This window comes from Fusarium keratoplasticum, chromosome 12 (genome assembly GCF_025433545.1).
Source record: "Fusarium keratoplasticum isolate Fu6.1 chromosome 12, whole genome shotgun sequence".
NCBI classification, from domain to species: domain Eukaryota; kingdom Fungi; phylum Ascomycota; class Sordariomycetes; order Hypocreales; family Nectriaceae; genus Fusarium; species Fusarium keratoplasticum.
The window spans coordinates 1,096,075-1,114,287 of NC_070540.1; the positions used below are offsets into that span (position 1 = coordinate 1,096,075).

The 18,213-nt window shown below is 50.6% G+C and overlaps 9 protein-coding genes across 9 annotated transcripts; 5 read left to right on the forward strand and 4 right to left on the reverse strand.

Annotated features, from left to right (window-relative positions):
- Positions 1-395: 395 nt before the first annotated feature.
- NCS57_01397100 (uncharacterized protein) lies at positions 396-2,138 on the forward strand (the record flags this gene model as incomplete). Its single annotated transcript, XM_053063588.1, has 6 exons — positions 396-461; positions 535-682; positions 741-1,114; positions 1,167-1,786; positions 1,843-1,919; positions 1,969-2,138. 6 exons carry the CDS (start codon positions 396-398, stop codon positions 2,136-2,138), a joined length of 1,455 nt encoding a protein of 484 aa, XP_052906921.1.
- Positions 2,139-2,826: 688 nt separating this feature from the next.
- NCS57_01397200 (Stress-response A/B barrel domain-containing protein) lies at positions 2,827-3,286 on the forward strand (the record flags this gene model as incomplete). The annotated part of the gene is made up of 3 exons (XM_053063589.1): positions 2,827-2,892; positions 2,952-3,062; positions 3,134-3,286. 3 exons carry the CDS (start codon positions 2,827-2,829, stop codon positions 3,284-3,286), a joined length of 330 nt encoding a protein of 109 aa, XP_052906922.1.
- Positions 3,287-3,854: 568 nt separating this feature from the next.
- Positions 3,855-5,620, forward strand: NCS57_01397300 (uncharacterized protein; the record flags this gene model as incomplete). The annotated part of the gene is made up of 5 exons (XM_053063590.1): positions 3,855-4,163; positions 4,213-4,453; positions 4,508-4,626; positions 4,687-5,463; positions 5,525-5,620. The coding sequence occupies 5 exons, from the start codon at positions 3,855-3,857 to the stop codon at positions 5,618-5,620; spliced, it is 1,542 nt and encodes a 513-aa protein (XP_052906923.1).
- Positions 5,621-6,067: 447 nt separating this feature from the next.
- NCS57_01397400 (uncharacterized protein) lies at positions 6,068-6,888 on the reverse strand (the record flags this gene model as incomplete). Its single annotated transcript, XM_053063591.1, has 4 exons — positions 6,068-6,241; positions 6,297-6,414; positions 6,467-6,705; positions 6,766-6,888. The coding sequence occupies 4 exons, from the start codon at positions 6,886-6,888 to the stop codon at positions 6,068-6,070; spliced, it is 654 nt and encodes a 217-aa protein (XP_052906924.1).
- Positions 6,889-7,523: 635 nt separating this feature from the next.
- Positions 7,524-10,372, reverse strand: NCS57_01397500 (uncharacterized protein; the record flags this gene model as incomplete). The annotated part of the gene is made up of 5 exons (XM_053063592.1): positions 7,524-8,362; positions 8,413-8,554; positions 8,607-8,876; positions 8,928-10,173; positions 10,341-10,372. 5 exons carry the CDS (start codon positions 10,370-10,372, stop codon positions 7,524-7,526), a joined length of 2,529 nt encoding a protein of 842 aa, XP_052906925.1.
- Positions 10,373-11,453: 1,081 nt separating this feature from the next.
- Positions 11,454-12,951, reverse strand: NCS57_01397600 (Homogentisate 1,2-dioxygenase; the record flags this gene model as incomplete). Its single annotated transcript, XM_053063593.1, has 3 exons — positions 11,454-12,012; positions 12,077-12,829; positions 12,884-12,951. 3 exons carry the CDS (start codon positions 12,949-12,951, stop codon positions 11,454-11,456), a joined length of 1,380 nt encoding a protein of 459 aa, XP_052906926.1.
- Positions 12,952-13,356: 405 nt separating this feature from the next.
- On the forward strand, positions 13,357-14,702 carry NCS57_01397700 (Fumarylacetoacetase; the record flags this gene model as incomplete). Its single annotated transcript, XM_053063594.1, has 2 exons — positions 13,357-14,299; positions 14,356-14,702. 2 exons carry the CDS (start codon positions 13,357-13,359, stop codon positions 14,700-14,702), a joined length of 1,290 nt encoding a protein of 429 aa, XP_052906927.1.
- A 516-nt stretch (positions 14,703-15,218) lies between these two features.
- Positions 15,219-15,593, forward strand: NCS57_01397800 (Stress-response A/B barrel domain-containing protein; the record flags this gene model as incomplete). The annotated part of the gene is made up of 2 exons (XM_053063595.1): positions 15,219-15,323; positions 15,378-15,593. The coding sequence occupies 2 exons, from the start codon at positions 15,219-15,221 to the stop codon at positions 15,591-15,593; spliced, it is 321 nt and encodes a 106-aa protein (XP_052906928.1).
- A 67-nt stretch (positions 15,594-15,660) lies between these two features.
- Positions 15,661-18,087, reverse strand: NCS57_01397900 (Zn(2)-C6 fungal-type domain-containing protein; the record flags this gene model as incomplete). Its single annotated transcript, XM_053063596.1, has 5 exons — positions 17,933-18,087; positions 17,745-17,879; positions 16,987-17,695; positions 16,688-16,939; positions 15,661-16,626 (listed from the first exon to the last, which is right to left on the reverse strand). Exons 1-5 carry the CDS (start codon positions 18,073-18,075, stop codon positions 15,661-15,663), a joined length of 2,205 nt encoding a protein of 734 aa, XP_052906929.1. The 5' UTR covers positions 18,076-18,087.
- Between the last annotated feature and the right edge of the window lie 126 nt (positions 18,088-18,213).

Consider the following 18,213-nt stretch of genomic DNA (forward strand, 5'->3'; position numbering starts at 1 on the left):
TCAAGACTGAGACAGAGAACGTGGATTCTGGGAGCAGTTCTTATGCTCTTGGGTGTTTGTGACCTATAATGATGAAATTTTAGCATTTCGGGGATCTTAATCGTAAACCCTCGGGGGTCTTGACCATCATTCACCACCATTTTTTGTCTAAAAGATGTCGTTCCTCAGCATTCTCAAAAAAGGTATAGGGTAATCAACCCGGCGGTGACCCGAAACTGTGGGGCCGGCTTTGCCGATGCCCGGTGTGGAGACGGCTCCTCGAGATCTTCTATTAAGCCCGCAGCGAACACTTTTCCCAGCTTGAGTGCATCTTCGACGTTATTACTTTTCGTTTGGCACTTGATAGGATACAAATAAGCATTAGGAGCCAAGAGAACTCGGCAAAACAGGTCCCAATGGCGATGCTCCAGTTCTTCCTCAGCTATGGCATTGCTATAGGCATAGCCCTGTCTGCTTTCTATGTATGTCCAAGTTTGCAGAGGCTTTGGGCTGTCCTTCCCCCTTCTCCCGTATTACTTTGCTAAAAGCTTCAAGATGATTTCCAAGGCGAAGGTTGCTCTTCTTGGGCCGTTATCTAATGTCCCCGGACCGATTGTTGCACGATGGACAAACCTGGTGCTCAAATACCACACCTTGTCAGGTCGCCGTATACAGTATTTGGACGCGCTATTTTCACGTTACGGTTCGTTGAAAATTTGAAGGCTCATCTTGATGTATAAGACTAAATTCGCATTATCTAGGCGCCGTGGTTCGGGTGAGTCCCAATGAAGTTGGCATCAATAGCCCCGATGCAGTCCGGATTATACAAAAAGTATCTGGTGGCTTTGACAAGTCTGCCTGGTACGACATGACTGGCCCGGGAATGCTTGGTATGAGAGACCGTGAGAAGCACTCGCGACGGCGCCGACTCCTGGCCCATCCTCTGAGCAACTCATCCTTGCCAGCCTTTGAGCCGCTTATCCAGGCGAAGGTGGACTTGGCCATGGATCAGATGGAAACTGAGAACAGAAAGCTGGGGTACACCGATGTCCATAAATGGTTCAGCTTTATGGCTACGGATATTATCGGTGATCTAACCTTTGGCAGCTCTTTCAGAATGCTAGAGCAAGGAAGAGTGAGCGTCATCATTCCACATGTGAGTGACTCAACTAACACATCCTGAACAGAGAAGCCAGTACGTGGAAGATCTCCAGGCTGTCATGCCCACAGTTCACAAACGCATCGAGCTCGCACCATTCTTTGACATGCTCTTCTTGCTTCCGATTCCTCAGATCGGACAGGTCACTGCCAGGTTTCAACGGATTATGAGCTACGGGAGAGAGTCCATTCGACGCCTACAGCTCGCCCAGCAGGCCGGAACGCTGAACACGCCATTCTTCTTTGACAAAATCATGAATCCAAAGGACAAAGAGAACGCCTTGACGGATGTGGAGATGGAGGAAGAGGCTGCGGAGCTCATGGTCACCGGAACCGACACGACGTCAAACACATTGACGTACCTGGTATGGTCGGTCCTCAAGGATCCAGCGATTCGGAACAGGCTCGAGGCAGAGATTGAAACGCTACCTGCGAAGTATAAAGACTCTGACGTTTCCAGGCTGACATACCTGAACGCTGTCGCTCAGGAGTCCCTGAGGATGTACGGTGCTGCTTCTGGTTCACACTCAAGAGATGTTCCACGTGGTGGCTGGGAGGTTGGAGGCTACTTGATCCCAGACACGGCGACAGTTCTTACACAAGCATACTCGCTGCACCGCCTTCCTGGGATATTCTCGAATCCTAATGTGTAAGCTGACTCTCGTATTATCTACTACTAAACCGATTGGCTGAAATTATCTCAAGGTTCAATCCCGACCGCTGGCTGAACGCTACACCAGAGATGCACGGGTCATTCATTCCATTTGGAGGAGGGCCTCGAAGTAAGCGGACGTTTTTGAAGATTAAGTCACCGCTGACTGATGACGATAGTCTGTGTTGGCATCCATCTTGCATACATGGAGCTGCGATTGACGACGGCCGCCTTCTTTCGGAAATTTCGAGGCGCGACGGTGCATCCATCTCTGACGGATGATGATATGGATCTGGAGAACTACACGTTGATAGCTCCAAAGGCACATAAATGCCTCATCAAGTTGTAAATCTTGGCCTTGGATAATGCAAGGCCATGACATTGATTATCAGGACCTATTAGATATCGTAAGATAAGGCAGGCACAGCGAAGAAGAGACGTGGCTAGTTAACACAATAATCTTGGTGGTCAGCACAGTAATTGAGTCCTTATTTTTCATGAGAGCGGACAAGGTGAAATTACATCCTGTTGTGCATGCCGATACAATCCATTTGCGCTGTATTCAAGATGATCCATAAATAGCAATAGTAGAGGTGACATGCACAGCAGCCAGAGGTGGGCGCCCTATACGCCGTCAGTTGCCCATAGCCAGGTCCAGCAACCAGGCACTTCTGGACCAGCCGTCGCCATTCCAACCGGGAACCCATTTCCTTGCAAGCCAACACACCCGCTAAAGCAATGATCTCCCCAGTCTCACCCCGCAATCTGACCCCATGAGTTGGTCATGCTTGGCCAAGCCGCTCGGCTCCACGTCCACGGCTTTCGCGGGGGAGCTCCACTAGCACCGGGACCGTTCCGAAGACAGACAAGGTCTCAAGACTGCTTTATTTATCAGCGTTAAGTACAGCACTAGGTTCTTCTCGCCTGCTGTTGTTTCCACGATAAACAAGCCATCCCCATCAAATTTTGTCGCGAATCGGGCATTCTCTTTGCAACATCTACACATCAACGAACTTCAGACCTGCTAAGTCGACAAGATGGGCATCAACCGTGTTGTTCAGTTTCAATTCAAGTCTGATGTCACTAATGATGCCATTGAAAAGGTACAGAACCGCCATACTGAGTCTCTACCATTTTTCATGGCTTACAAAGTTGGACCTAGGTTTCATCCAAGATCCTGGCGCTGAAAGACGGCTGTCTCCATCAAGAATCCAAGAAGCCGTACATCCAGTCCATCCAAGGCGGCGCGGACAACTCCCCCGAAGGACTTCAGGTACGAGCAAACTTATTCTGGGTCTTCCTTGTCGCACGCCTTTAGTTGCATAGCTGACACGGTAAGAATAGGGAGGAATCACCCACGCATTCGTCATCCAATTTGCAGGAGCCGAGGACAGAGACTATTACGCGCTCAAGGACCCCGTCCACCTCGCTGTCGTGGATGAGCTGGGCCCTATGGTAGAGAAAGTTCAGATCATTGACCTTCCCAGAAACGACTAAGCAGTGACGGGCGACTCATTTTGGGAGATGTTTGTGGATGCAAGTAGAGCCTGATTAGAAACACGCGACAATAGAATAGCGCCAGTCAGATACATTTGTTCAAATCCCTCTTTGTACTTGAACCCGTGCTATACTCGCAGTCTCGCACTTCTCAACCAAATAGCTTCAACAAAAGGGGGCAACGAAGCCTCATGGGAAGAGAAACTTGGTCGAGACAGTTTGAGGTATCGCCTACTCATACGAGGTGTCACAAGAGACCCAGATTGTCATTATTTCCCAGCACCCTAAGGCCTCAATGCCGAATAGCGAGAAAAATGATCAGCAACCGGCATTTTAACCGGTTATAGCGTCGGAATGTCGGAATGGCGCGGGGTACAGGCAAACGTATTCACTTTCGGCTCCACGCCAGACATTTGTAAGAGAGATCAAGCCCGAGACGACCTATTAGCAGGGATGACATCGATCGTGCGGGGAAGTTAGATGCTTCTAATATGTTGAAAAGAAACCTTTCTGACATTGGACTTTTCCAACGAAACAGGACAGTCCAGAGGCGAGGGTATCCGACACAATGGCGATCATCACAGAGATCACAGGTCTCATCCGGGAACACCTCCCTATCATAGCCGCTGTTCTTTTGTTGGTGCACCTTACCAGTAACTACTTTACTCGAGGCGTTTCCAAAGTTCCTGGGCCATTCCTCGCCAGGTTCTCTAACCTTTGGAGGTTCATCGACGTAGCCAGAGGAAAAGCGGAGGAGACGCATCTCAAGCTGCACCAGAAATATGGACAGTACGTACGCCTTGGGCCCAACCTGGTCAGTGTCCAGAACTTGGACGCGTTGAAGGTCATCTACGGAGTCAACAAAGGATACACAAAGGTGAGTGCCGTGTGTCTTGGCGTCACCTCGTTGGTTGACTGTTTCCCAGACAAAATTCTATGAGCCGCAGCAGCAGCTCTTCAATGGAAATCCCACACAGACTCTTTTCACCACCCTGGATGAGGACTTTCACGCCAGGATCAAGCGCCCAATCTCATCTGCTTACTCCATGAGCACATTGACTGAGTTTGAGGTTTTTGTGGACAAGACTATCCACACCATGATTGGTAGACTCGATGAGTTTGCCAGAGATGGTCGGGTCTGCGATATGGCTATTTGGCTGCAGTACTGTATGAAAAGCCCTTTTGTTCAAAAGATCGGAAACTAACAAAATATTTTTCTAGATGCCTTTGATGTCATTGGAGAGCTCACTTTCGGTAAACCTCTTGGCTTTCTGGAGCAAGGAAAGGATATCAGCGACATCATGCTATCGCTAGAGAGAAATCTGGATTACGCCGGTATGGTAAGCAAACAAAGTCTCTTCCCGCAATATGTCAACCCTCATTCACTGACAGCCTTTCAGGTCGGACAGATGCCCTGGCTGGACCATCTCATCGTCAAGAACCCCATCAGACGCATGATGGGAGGTTCTGCAACTGGAGCAATTGCCAAATTTGCCCGCGAATGCCTGGACGAAAGGCTGGATCGCGGTGATACAAAGTCTGAGAAACCTCTACGACGAGATTTTCTGACTCGTTTTCTTGAGGCCAAGGTGACGCATCCGCAAGTCGTCACGGATCGTCAGGTCTTTTCCTACACCCTTAGCAACGTCAACGCTGGTTCTGACACGACTGCAATCTCACTTCGAGCGGTGCTTTACTATTTGTTGAAGAACCCTGCCATTCTAGGCAAGGTGTGCAAGGAGATTGAACAAGCACACAGCGAGGGCAAGTTCTCTATCCCGGTGACCTGGAAGGAGAGTCAAGAGCTACCGTACCTTGACGCCGTCATCAAGGAGGCTCTTCGTCTTCATCCTGCTGTGGGCCTGCTTTTGGAAAGAATCGTGCCTGAAGGTGGCCTCCAGCTGCCAGACGGTCCTTTTCTGCCCGCCGGAGCTGTGGTCGGGATCAACCCTTGGGTCATGCACCACTCTCCCATCTTTGGAGAGGACCTGGACTCTTTTATACCTGAGAGATGGCTTCAGAGTACAAACGAGACTAAACAACAATACGACGCCCGAAAAGCCGAGATGCTTGGCGCTACGTTTACGTTTGGTGCGGGATCTCGTACTTGCATTGGCAAGAACATTAGTTTGCTGGAGATTTACAAAGCCATACCGACTCTTCTCTTTCTCTTCAAGGCATGTATACGTTTCCAAGGGTTTACTTCTGCAAGTTCCAGCTAACAGAATTACGCAATAGATCGAGTTGGATGAGCCTGAGAAGGAGTGGGAGACGTGTAACGCTTGGTTTGTTCGTCAGAAGCATATCAATGTTAGGTTGACCAGAGTAAAGTGATAAAGACTCTGAGAATATTGTCTTACTATTCTATCTTCACTTTGATAGTTTCAATCAGCCATAATTTCTTGTAGCATGAGGCTATAAGCATCCTTCTCAGTCTTCTCTATGTAGCATCCCAACCACCTGTAGTACGACTACTAAACCTTCGCCAGCTACACACAAGAGTTCCCCTGGCTCATGGTAGGCAGTTTCAATACTTGAACCTACCCAATGATTATATCCAAGGATTACTTTGCCATCACAGTATGGTTCCGGCATCATCAGGTTCCCTTAAAAAATCCTTAGAGGGAAACCTCTGGCCGAACGCTTTGAGTCATCTACATCCAGGACGTCATAGCTGTGAATTGTAAGGTTTGGTATTTTCCTTGAAGCAGAATTGTTCTATTCTATCTAATAACTCTATTTACTCGAATCTTCGGTGCGACAATGCTTCGAGAGACCCGTCTAGTGCTGCAACTGGGCCAGCCTCTCTGCAATAATTTTTGATGCCTTACGGTCGCTCACTCGTTGCCACCACGCAGTTACGTTCTTCCGCGAGTCAATCAGTTCTGGGAGCTGCAGACGGTCTTTGATGAAGCCAATCCAAGGAATATGGAAAAGGTCCACCAAGCTGTAGTTCTGTAAATCGTTGAGTCAGCATTCATGTCGAATACCGAGACTGGGGATTGCCAACCTGGCCAGCAAGATAATCCTGCTTCTCCAGGATTTTCTCGTAGTAGTCGAGAACTTGGGCAAGCTGAGCCTTGTGCTGGGCTACGATTCCCTGATCTGTCTCTCCCAGCGATAGCACCCTTGGTTGCGTCAGTGAGTCCATGTCAGAAGTCCAGGAGAAAGATGACATACTTTTTGAATATAAGTTCAAAGCCAAGAGTTGAAACACTTGGCTCAAAATACGCGTACTCGACACTGGCAGCCTGCTCGAATGCTGCCAGCGCTTCGGGGTTGGATGGCGGACCGAGAGGAGACGAGTGCTTGTTGGCAAGATATCGGCAAATGGCTCGCGACTCAAAGATCTTCAGATCACCATCTTCGTATGCCGGCACCCTCGCAAATGGATGGTGTTCCTTGACATAAGCTGAACTCTGTAACCACGTGTGAGCCTCCACTTTTTAACCACAGCACCATTCTTCAGATGAACCAACCCGATGCTCTGCCTTGGCAAAGTCCAAGGTTTTCAAGTCATACTCGACCTCCAGCTCCTCGAGAAGCAACAAGACTCTGCGAGCTCGAGTCGAGGGAAGATTTCCGTAAACTGTGGGTGTCATTGCGAAGGAAGGAGCTGGAAAATGGATTCACGAGTGGTGAACATAAATTAGATCAATTTGGATGACTGGACAAGAGATACAGAACCAATATGAAACACTAAGCTAGATATACGTAGAAGACGATTTCTTCTATTCTTCGATGTTTGCTACGTGCACGTGAGCTCCGGCTATGGAGTTTGGTCGGAAAGTCGTGGAGCCGGTGGTTCCGAGCCGGCTTGTACCATCTCGGAAAGGCCTGAGGTCGGCTATTGTTGTCCTTGTCGTTCGGTATCCCACAGATGATCATGCCTCCCACTCGGCTTGAGGTGATTTGTGCATAGTGACATATTTGGATCATAAACCCTCGTCCATATGTTTCTTCTGTTGCATCAATGAGATGAGAGTGTCATCGCGTCAGGTTCGATGTCCTTATCATGCGGTGAAGCCTATATAGGTCAAAGTAGGCATTCTCCACAATCTCATGGACACCAAGTCGAGCACTCGGCCTGTACCTCACAAACCACATCTTATTTGCACATGTCAACATGATCTTGGTCAGGAGTAAACGTCAGAGTAGAGTTATCGGATTAGATGTCTTGAATTTGGACCATATGCGTTCGCCATGAAGCAAGCCTTGCCAAAGTATTCAACCTTATCTACCTCGTCCTTTCAAACGCAGAAGCCTCACTCGCTCGAAGCCTCCAGAGAATCTGCGAATACGTAGAACTAATACCCCATCCCTTCAACGACTTCATCAGCATAACCCCATCATCCAATAACTTGCCCCGTCCCTCAGCACAGAGCAGGTTCCCGATTCCCGGCAGCTTGACTCGGCTCCACCCAATACCAATCCAGCTATTGTTGTCCATGCCCTCCAGTGGCTTCGGCCCCAGTACCACAGCCGGCGCCGGCCGCGGATACAAGAACCCTTCCTGAGAGCGCTCGGAGAGTGCAGAGTAGAGCCAGAGAACCAGCACGGCTCTGAGAAGGCTCACAGGTGTGCCAAAGTGTGTGCAGTGACTTGATCGTACGACATGGAGGATCCTCGCTGCATAGAAGCATCCCAGTCTCCCTTGACTTGAGGAACTCTTCCACCGCTCTCCGATCTGCGCCCACTCTGCATCGTCCACTTTGCCGTAGATGCACCGCACAACAGTGGGAAGCAAGTTTGCAGTGGGCGTATTGTGGGTCATCAAAGCGCTCAGGGCCATGATCTGGTGGGTTGTCGCAGCCTTGACCTCATCTATGGACTGCTCAATCTGCTCGTTCTCGGTCAAGGTCAAGAGTTCGTTAAGGACGTTTGCTGCTAATAGCTTGTCATGGTAGGAAAAGCCCGGTACACCAAACTGGCTTGAGCTCTGGTCTTTTATGACGTCTGACAGATGCTGGAGCATAACCTGTTTGCCGAGGGTGTTGGTCTTTGACCAGACAGATTTCCAGGTGTCGTCGGCGACAACTCGCTCCATGGTTGGGAGCCCGCCAGAGCCATTGTTTTCTACAAAATGAGCATTTCTTCAAGTGAAGAGAAAGTCGCAGCAAACTTACCAAGCATGGAAGGGAAACTTGCCCAGCTTTGAGCAGTTGAGGCACCCCAACGATCATCCGGCTGCGGTAAGGAGATTTGTAGCTCAGACAGTCTCATCAAACGACTGAGGTCAAAGTGGGCGTCAAAGGCCGAGTCAATAAGCTGCGAATTTGTTAGCAATTACATGTCAAGAGGCAGGCCAACTCGGACTAACCCAGACTGCGAATCCCGCTCTCCTTCGTTCTTCATCAAGAAGCCAGATCTGCCACTTTTGCGTCCGCGGCAACTGCAGCTGCGCAAACTTTTCCATGGGAAACATGTTTGTAAACAACCTCTTTCGTCTTCCAAGAGTTACAGGCAGAGCCTGCAAGAACTCAGCAATCTCGAGAGATCTTCGCTCGCCGCCGTACATGATGCCGATGTGGTTGAGGAGAATGGTCTGCGCCATCCAGAGCTCTCTGCCGTTGGAGTTTTGGTTCTCGCACTGGAACTAGGTTAGTATGGCCTTGGACTCGGGTGTTTTGCTGTTGCTTACCATGATAGCAGATTGTCGACGGCTGAATTCGTGCATCGCCCTGGAGCACTCATGCGCCCCTTTAATGCCAGAGAAATGAGCACCGAGAGCAGCCACCGTGAAAATAAGCAACCAGTGTCTCTTTGACGCAGAAAATGTTGACTTGTGCAGAATCGGGAGCACCGGATGGAAGAACTCAAAGTACAGCTGTACCCAGGCATTCAGCACCGGAGCAGGCGGAATGGCTATGTGTCTGAACCGCGGATAGCTGGCGCTGTTCTGCATATCTAGAGCTGCTTGGGCCGCCTTTTTACTGACTTCTTCAGGTACCTCGTCTACGTGAGCGAGGTTCTCCTGGTCGATTTCCTCTGGCGTCAGATGGGACAGATCGGGGAATGCTAGTTGGGCGTCAACTTCGATATTTATAGGATGGTACTGTCTCGGTTCGACGCCGTCTCTGTCAATGGCAGGCGAGTGACTTCGGCTGTAGAGCTCTGCCACAGCTGATTGATCGATCATGGAGGTAGGGGTTGGGTTCGCCAGAACAGTTGGCTGCTGCATCCTGAGTCCTGCTTGATCGAGCCAGAGTTCGTTGATGGCATCTATGGAAGGCTCATTCTGAAGGAAGAATGGTGTGAATTCTTGCTCAGTTCCATAGTTGAGCCAACTTGTCGGTTCAAAAGCATCCCCAAAGAGCAACGAGGGCGTGGGCATGTTCTTTGTCGGATCAAAGTCGAGAAACATGTCATTTCCCCCAAAATGCATCTCCGGTTGAGCCATGGTATTCACAGGATACTCGGGCGCTGAATCTGTCGTCATTTTGAGAAGCGGATCGATAGGCTGGACTTCAATGGTGAGATTGTCGACCTTGGGCGGCTCAGCGAACTGCGCTTGAACAGGCGAGACGTGCATTTCCGACTGCGTTATCTCATACGAATTATCGTGAACAGTCGCGGGCGGTGATAGCGGCGAGTGAGTGGCAATCGAGGTGGCGGCATTCGAACTGGTATTGTGGTTTCTGTGCCGCTTGGCCATTGCCTTGTCTGAGCCGGCCTCTGACATCTTGCGCTTCGCAGAGGGCTCGTAGTAGCACTCATTATCCTGGCGTCGGCATCGTTGACACGGTCGCTCTCCATCACACCTCACTTTGGAGGCGCTGCAGGGTTTGCAAGCCTGAGACACGCGACGACGGTCATTCTGGCGGTCACGGTTGTCCTGGCGGTCTGCACTGAGATGAAGGGCTGTATGGTGACGAGCAAGCGAGTCCCTTGAAAGGCTTGTCAGTATAGGGCAAAGGTCAAGTCAAGGTCAGCTCACACTCGGCCGAAGCTTTGCCCGCATTCAGAACATGAGAATGGTTTCTCCTTTGTGTGAGTGCGTAGATGGCGCTGGTAGTGTTCCCTGCGCTGAAACGGCAGATTGCACGTCTCGCACAAGAAGTCTGCCTGTGAAGTTCGTGGGGTCATTCTTAACAACAGAGAAGGTTATGCGCGAGGGTTTGCTTTGGCGTAAGAAGGCTCGGTACAAGAGCTGCTGTATGTCCCTCTCCCAGCTTCAAACGTCCGGCAAGCCGTTGCAACGGTAGAATCACCAGCGGAACTCGGCTTGACGCGTGCGAGTTTACCCATCCCTTCCCCCTTGTCCCCTGCCTCTCTACCCCGCGTTTCTTTCTCCGCGAACCCCGTGTGGAGTGCAGCCACTACCCCGGAATGTGGGCAACGCTACGGGGTCGAGATCGCCAATAAGGTTTCCGCTATTGGGTGGCTTCATCCAAAAGACGGGACGGGGAGAGATGGACGCTGTTCATTGAGATGTTGGACAGTCGAAACGATGGCTGTTGCTAGAGCAGGCCTTACAAATCCTAAGACGCTTTTCTGCGTCCATCCTGACGTTTTCCTGCCCTCGTATACACTGTCAAGATGTCTTTCTTCAAGACACTCACAGCTGACCAAGCCATTCGTTCCCTGTGGCAATCGGCTAAGTCCATTTGTAGTAAGTCAAGTCCACCAAAATGCCAGCACCCATGCTCGAAATGCGACAACTTCCGAGACGCGGGCGACTCGGGGAGTTGCCAAGTCCCGAGCCTAGCCATCCTCGGTGTTCGGAAGTCGTTCCGAGCGCTCGGCGTTTCTCCAGACGATGGGATCTCATGACGACATTGACCCTGGCAGATCGATCAATGGGAAAGAAAATACGTCTGCAAGATGAAATTTCCTGATCCGGGAATTGGCAGATTGAGGCTTTAAAGGCATTTTCACATCAACATCAGGTTGGATCTAAGCCACCCCAACCCTTACAGCCAAGGCGTGACCAAGGAGCAACTGGGCTGTCTACATTGCTAGGGGTCTTATTTTTCGTCTTATCCTTGAACAATAGGCATGTAAATTGAAGGTCCAGACATTGGCCAATACTTGCCCCATCCACCATCGAGATAGGGGCATTTCTCATGGCCGGTAATGCCTTCATTCAACTGAAACGAATATTAGAGAACAGAAAAAAACTACAATAAAACGCTTTCATTCAGTCCTACCACCAACCACCACCCCCTCAAGACGGCCTCTTAAAATGCGGCTTCAGTCCTGACCAGCTATGCTCACTGTACTCAGCCTGAACCTTCTGACACGTCTTCAACCCCCACTCCGTAAGCCCCAACATCAAGCTACTCTCAAACATGAACGCCATGCTACCCTCTCCAATCTTCTGAGGCTTCAGCACCGCATTGCTCGCCCTCTCAAAGCTGTCTGCATCAGGCCCATGCGCAGACATGACGTTGTGAAGACTGGCACCAGCTGGTTGAAAGCCTCCACCAGTCTTGGCGTCGTATTCGCCGCAGATGAGTCCCATGAATTCGGACATGGTGTTGCGGTGGTACCACGGGGGCCTGAATGTGTCTTCTTGGACTAGCCAGCGTGGAGGAAAGATGACAAAGTCTGCTACGGCGGTTCCGGGATGATCGGATGGACCGGTCAAGACGGTGTAGATGGATGGATCAGGGTGGTCAAAGGAAATACTTCCGATGACAGAGAAGCGACCCAGGTCATACTTGTACGGGTAAACTATATCGTGGTCAGCTTTTCCCTCTTGGCCAGGGTTCGTTGCCAAGTCACTTACAACTACACATGTGTTAGCTCTGGGTCACATAGAAAGTTTCATCACAGGGGACAACTCACTTTCCATGCCACGCTACCACATCAAACGGCGTATGGCCCTGCTTAGCCACATACAGCTGGCTGTTGTACTTGTTGATGATGGTCCAAGTCGTGTTCGTATCCTCATCAAACGCCGCTGTGGGAATCTGAAAATCCCTTGGGTTCGCCAGACAGTTGGATCCAATTGGGCCCAGCTCTGGCAGGGTAAAATGTCCTTGATACAACTCAAGGATATACCCTCTCACAGGGCCTGCAGGCAACGTCACGCGGTACTTGATACCACGAGGAAGTATCGCAATCTCGTTAGGACGAACAAGCAGCCGACCTAGCTCAGTTTGGATATCCAACACACCGTGTTGCGCTACCACGAGCATCTCTCCGTCGGAAGAGTACATGGCCGTGTTTGCGTCCATGTCACGTCCAGCAGCAAAGATGTAGATACCCAAGCCGACCTTGATAGTAGGATCCCCAGCGCCAGAGACGAGCTTCAAGCCTTGAACCCAGTCGACCTGGTCGTCAATCTCAAAGGGATCCCATCGCAGCTGGTTTGGTACAAAGTCCAGTTTGCCGTTGATCAGTGGCTCAGAGACTTTGTCAAAGCGCTCAAAAGACGAGTGCGCAGCTGAAGGAAGGATTCTGTATAGCCATGACTGTTGGTTCTCATGGCGGGGAGCCGTAAAGGCAGTTCCAGATAGCTTCTCAGCGTACAAGCCATAGGGTGGCTTCTGGGGTGAGTTGGCGCCGATCGGCAACGCACCCTTGATGGCTTCAGATCTAGTGACGGTCTAATTAGTAACCGTTAAGCATCTTTTACAGGGCATAACTGACTCGTGAAACGACCTGAAGCCGTTGAGGTACGTGTACTTCTCGGGGGTTACAAAGTTGGTCACGGGCATGTTGAGCTGTTGATGGATGAGGCTTGAACTCAGATCGTCGTGTTATCAACAACGACACCAAAACATGCTTCAAGGCTAGCAATCTTATAATATTCGGATCTTCAGCATTTTCACTCGCTCTTCTTGTTATCCGTTCCCCATATCCGCGAGTTTCCGCTTCCCCGCCTTGTCATGCAGATCTACGACATGGTGAACTCGGAATGCTCGGAACCTGGTTTGACGCAATCAGACTCGGAACACAAACCGACGAGCATTTCTCATCACATCTATCTTGAAGAACATTTATTGAGGAATAAACAAATGGTCAGATTCCTTCTCGTTCAAGATCCCACGGCCACCCCTTGTTGATTGAACCCATCCTCATTCACCCCTCCCTTACATCGTTTCCTCCGGACCTCCCTCAATATGGCTTCTTGGTTGCCCATTCCTCTGGGAAGCCACTTTTCCCTAGCAAATATTCCTTTCGGCATTATCTCAACGGTCAGCAAGCCTATCAGAAGACCAGCTGTCGCCATTGGCAATCATGTCCTCGATCTGTCTGTCTTTGCTAGCCAAGGCGGCTTCGCGAAGCTTGTCGATCTCCCTAAGGACAAGCTCAGCGTCTTTTCTCAGTCAACACTGAATGACTTTGCCAGTTTGGGTAGACCCCTACACAAGGCTACTCGAAGTTATCTACGGGATGTTTTCCGCCAGGACACGTCTTTCCCGGAACTCCTCAAGGATAACGAAGCCCTGAAGAAGGAGGCTTTGATCCCACTTTCTGAAGTCGAAACGCATCTTCCTCTCAGGATTGGCGACTACACAGATTTCTTCGCTGGCCGCAACCATGCTCAAACTGTGGGCGCCTTATTCCGAGGCCCTGCCAATGCGCTGCAGCCAAACTACAACCACCTTCCGGTTGCCTATCACGGACGTGCCAGCTCTGTCGTTGTGTCGGGCACTCCGCTCCACCGGCCTTGGGGCCAGGTTCTCCCAAACCCAAAGGCTACTGAGCCAGTCTTCCAGCCATGCAACAGGCTAGATATCGAGTTGGAGCTCGGCATGTTTGTGTGCAAAGGCAACGACCTAGGGGTTCCGATTCCCGTTGACTCTGCTGAAGAGTACATCTTTGGCTATGTCTTGATGAACGACTGGAGTGCCCGAGACATTCAGCAGTGGGAGTATGTACCTCTGGGTCCGTTCAACGCAAAGAACTTTGGCACTACCATTAGCCCGTGGGTGGTTCTCGCAGATGCGTTGGAACCTCACAAGACAGCTGGTCTCGTCAATGAGGTTGACCTGCAACAATACCTGCGCGAGAAGCGACAGGACAACATTGTCGACATCAACTTGGAAGTATCTCTAACCAGTAAGTCGACGCCACCTCTATCGACAATAGTAAGAGCAGAGTTAACATGCCTACAGCCGCCAAGGGTAACACAACAAGTATTACCCGGACAAGCTCCAAGAACCTCCTGTGGTCTTGGCCTCAAATGCTCGCCCACCATTCAATCTCTGGTTGCAACATGCGTACAGGAGACCTTCTAGGCTCTGGTACTGTATCTGGGCTAGACGCCGGAACACAGGGCAGTCTGCTTGAGCAGACTCAGGGCGGCAAGGTTGCGGTTCAGCTGGAGGGCGGCGAAGAACGAAAGTTTATCCAGGATGGTGACATTATCACTATCAAAGGATGGGCTGGAAAAGCCGAGGATGGTTTGATTGGATTTGGTGAATGCTCTGGTACGATTCTATCGGCTGTCCAACGCGGTTAGAGTGAAAGGAATGGAATGATATAGAACAATGAGACTTGAATAGACTTCAAATGTCATGGCTACAACGCGACTATCTGGTGCACAGGACGTGAGACTCTTCGTATTCCGGGCCCAGGACTGCATACGACAGTTTCCGGAGCTCTCGGGTAACGTGTGCTACCACTGTAATTATTTCTTGCATGGCAACGCTAATTGTTAGGTCAAGAGCTGGGCAAAAGACATAGCAGAAAAAGTTAATGAAAACCTGTGATCAACATGTAAAAAAGCAAGACCTTAATCATTTGGTTGAGTTGAGGGGCCCGAGTCCGGATTCAATGCTATTCGTTGATTCCTCGAGTCATGCACAGTTATGCGCGGAATCGGCTGTTGGGATTCCGAGTCCGTTGATCCTAAAACTGGGTACATGCAGAGGGGATGCAGATTATTCCGAACTTGATCTGTAGGGTTTATTTAAATGCCGATTCCTTCTTACTCTCATCCCTACAATTCAAGTCATTCTCTAAAACTTCATCAACCATGGCAGGACAAATCACACGTGTCACTCTCTTCAAGATCCCCAAGGAAGAAGACCAGCAACGGCTGCTGGATCTCTACAAAGAGATGCCGCAAAAGGCAACGAAGGTTCGTGATCCCATTGCACACATGGAATCATTCTCTAATCAAGTGCACAAATAGAACGGAAAGCCGTACATCGTCTCAGTCAAGGCTGGAAAGGCAGCGCCTGATCAACGCGCCCAGGGCTTCACCGTCGTTGCCCTGTCCACCTTTAGCTCTATAGACGACTTCAACTACTACGACACGGAGTGCGCTGCTCATGGAGACCTGAAGCAGTTCGCCAAGACGGTCAATCAAGGAGTTGCCATGGTGTTCTTTGAGAATGTGGTCGTGTAGAAAGGTTGATGATACATATTAATGAGTCATGACAACACATAGCTGCAATCAGTGCAAGTAGATAGTTTCATATCAAGCCCTGAAATCTCCGTGATATCTCTTCACCTTCCTCCTCTGCGATCGTGATCTCCTGCCCTTCAGGATACTGGCCCGTCATGGGTTGAAACAGAGGCTGCCCCTGTCCAAGCGCGTCAAAGAGACTCAGTAGATCGTCCCTCATCTGATACATATCCGGGACGGAATGGTTTATATCGGTATCAGGAAGCATCATCTCTCCCAAAGGGAAGTCAACGTGATCGTGAACCGGCAAGTGGACATGCTCCTGGAACTCCTCACCGTTGATGTCTTGAGACTCAAGCTCCTTGTCTCCCGCTTGTGACTCGCTCGTTTGATCCTCTCCCAGGTGAGGCTTTGCCAAGCTTCTCATACGCGGTATCAGGCCACGGATGGATTTCCACAGTCTGCGGCTGATGATGCTGTGTCGAGAGAGGCCTCTTACTAGGTTCGCTCCATCAAGGAAGGTCTTTCGGCAAGGGCCAGCAAATGTCTCAGGAGCGTGACAGACAGCGAGGAATAGCACTGCCAAGGCGCTGAGCAGGAAATTGTTGAAAGCGTTCTGCTGCCGCGAGTAGATATCCGACGTGCTGTGAAGGTGGACAAGGACCTGTATAGAGTCCTGGGCGATGTCGGCAACCAACCATGCAATGCGAGGACTAGCTGCAATACTCGCCGCACTCATCAGGTGATGTCGGTAGATCAAGATCCTCACATAGTTCCCACGAAGGTACAACAAGGCGCGAAGTCGATGCAGCACTTGAGGTTGTGAGCGCGGTGCCAGGCCAAGACGAGGATGCCGTAGCTGGAGATGAGGAGGAATAGTTTCCAGCCAGTCTTGAGCGCATTGATCAAGGGCTGTTGCGGTATCATCGGGAATGGTTTGTGAAGCAGATCCAAAGGGTGGGATGGCATCCCAGAGCTTGGAGCAGAGCTCAGAATAGCCGACCATGCACCTGAGATATGAATACTCGTCGTCCTGAGACAAACCAGTTAGTTGACCTTTGTTATATCTAGTTGAAAAGGAGATGGGGACTCACCGGCTTGGGAAGCTCAGGATCGATATCCTTATCCACAAGAGCAAAAGACAAGCTGTTGCCAAAACTCCATCGCCGATCAAGCACGTAGACACACCAAAAGACACGGGTTGCAAGACGACGACAGTCAGGGTCCTTGAAGTTATCAAGAAGACTTCGCTTTCGGTGAAGGCCCATCTCTATGGCTTCACGTGCAGCAATGCCAACGAGGCGCCAAGATATCAGCTCCTCGTCGCAATGGAAGTGGTAGATGCTCTGTGCATGTCAGTAACATGGCCTTGTTTTGATATTGGCCCACTTACGAGAATGCAAAGGAGCTGAATCTCTTTCAGGTCGACCTCAGGATACAGCATGCATGAGACGGTTCCCTCAACAGAATCGATGATAGCGGCGCTCAGGTCAGTTTTTTCATGCTCCTCCAGCACCATGCCAGTAGCGACGGCAACCTTGACAATATCAATGTCCTTCCTGGACAAGCCCCTCATCGGTGTCTCTCCTTTCGGGGCAGTATACTCAGGAGCGTTACCGCTGCGAATAGCGTCAAGAATCTCTTGTGACCGAACAACGTACTCGCTAATGTCGATGATGGGATGCACCGACTCGACTTCCTCCTGGAAGACGATGAGGAACCTGCTGATCTCGCTAGCGGTGCATTGATCCCAGTATCCCAAGTTGGTGATTATCTTGGCGGCAGCTGTCGACTCTATGGGAGATTGTGCACCGCTTGGAGGAAATGACTCATAAGTCGGTATGCCCATACGGTTTAAAGACCGTTCTCCAACAAGAATACCAAAGGCAGACCGTGTTGGTCCGACAAACTGAGGTTGCTTAGGTACATCGCCACGATAAGTGCTGAGAGGCGACTGGATATGAACAGTCTCTCGAGAATGCGACGACACGGTATGCGCCTCTTGAGGCTGGTCCTTGAGCTCTCTCACGACACCTACCAGGTCAGCAACCTGCTGGCGAAGCTGATACAACTCTTGAGTAAGGCCCTGTAGATGCTGGCTCCTATTCCCTGTCAGCTGCAACAACTACCGAGTCAATCGGGGCCACCTACTGCTCAAGCTTAGCATCCTTGGGCGGCTGATTGGCAGCCGCCGCAAAGACACAGGTCAATCCACCAGCAATACACCTCTCGCAATTGGAATCACCCGAAGGAATGCACTTGAGCTTCCGCTTCTTGCATTCATCGCTGCACAATGGCGTCAATATCGTCGATAACCGTACGATGCTCCTGATACTCACCATGCCATGGACGTGTATTTTCCCCGCTTGGCGCGTCGGGCTGCCGACCCATCTGCCGGAGCCTCAGAGCCGGTAGGATTCCGCTTGCGCGGCTTGGAAGCCGACTCGGCCGCAGGGGCGACAGTCTCAGCCTCGATTTCCATTGCCTCTCTTCTGTGTCGTCGAGTTCCGAGATGAAAGCAAGAGAGGGAGGGGCTGCCTGGGGGTTATGGCCAGTGGCCGGGACCTCACTCGGAAATGTTCCGCAGTTCCGAGAAACACTAGTCGGGGCCTCGGATGTG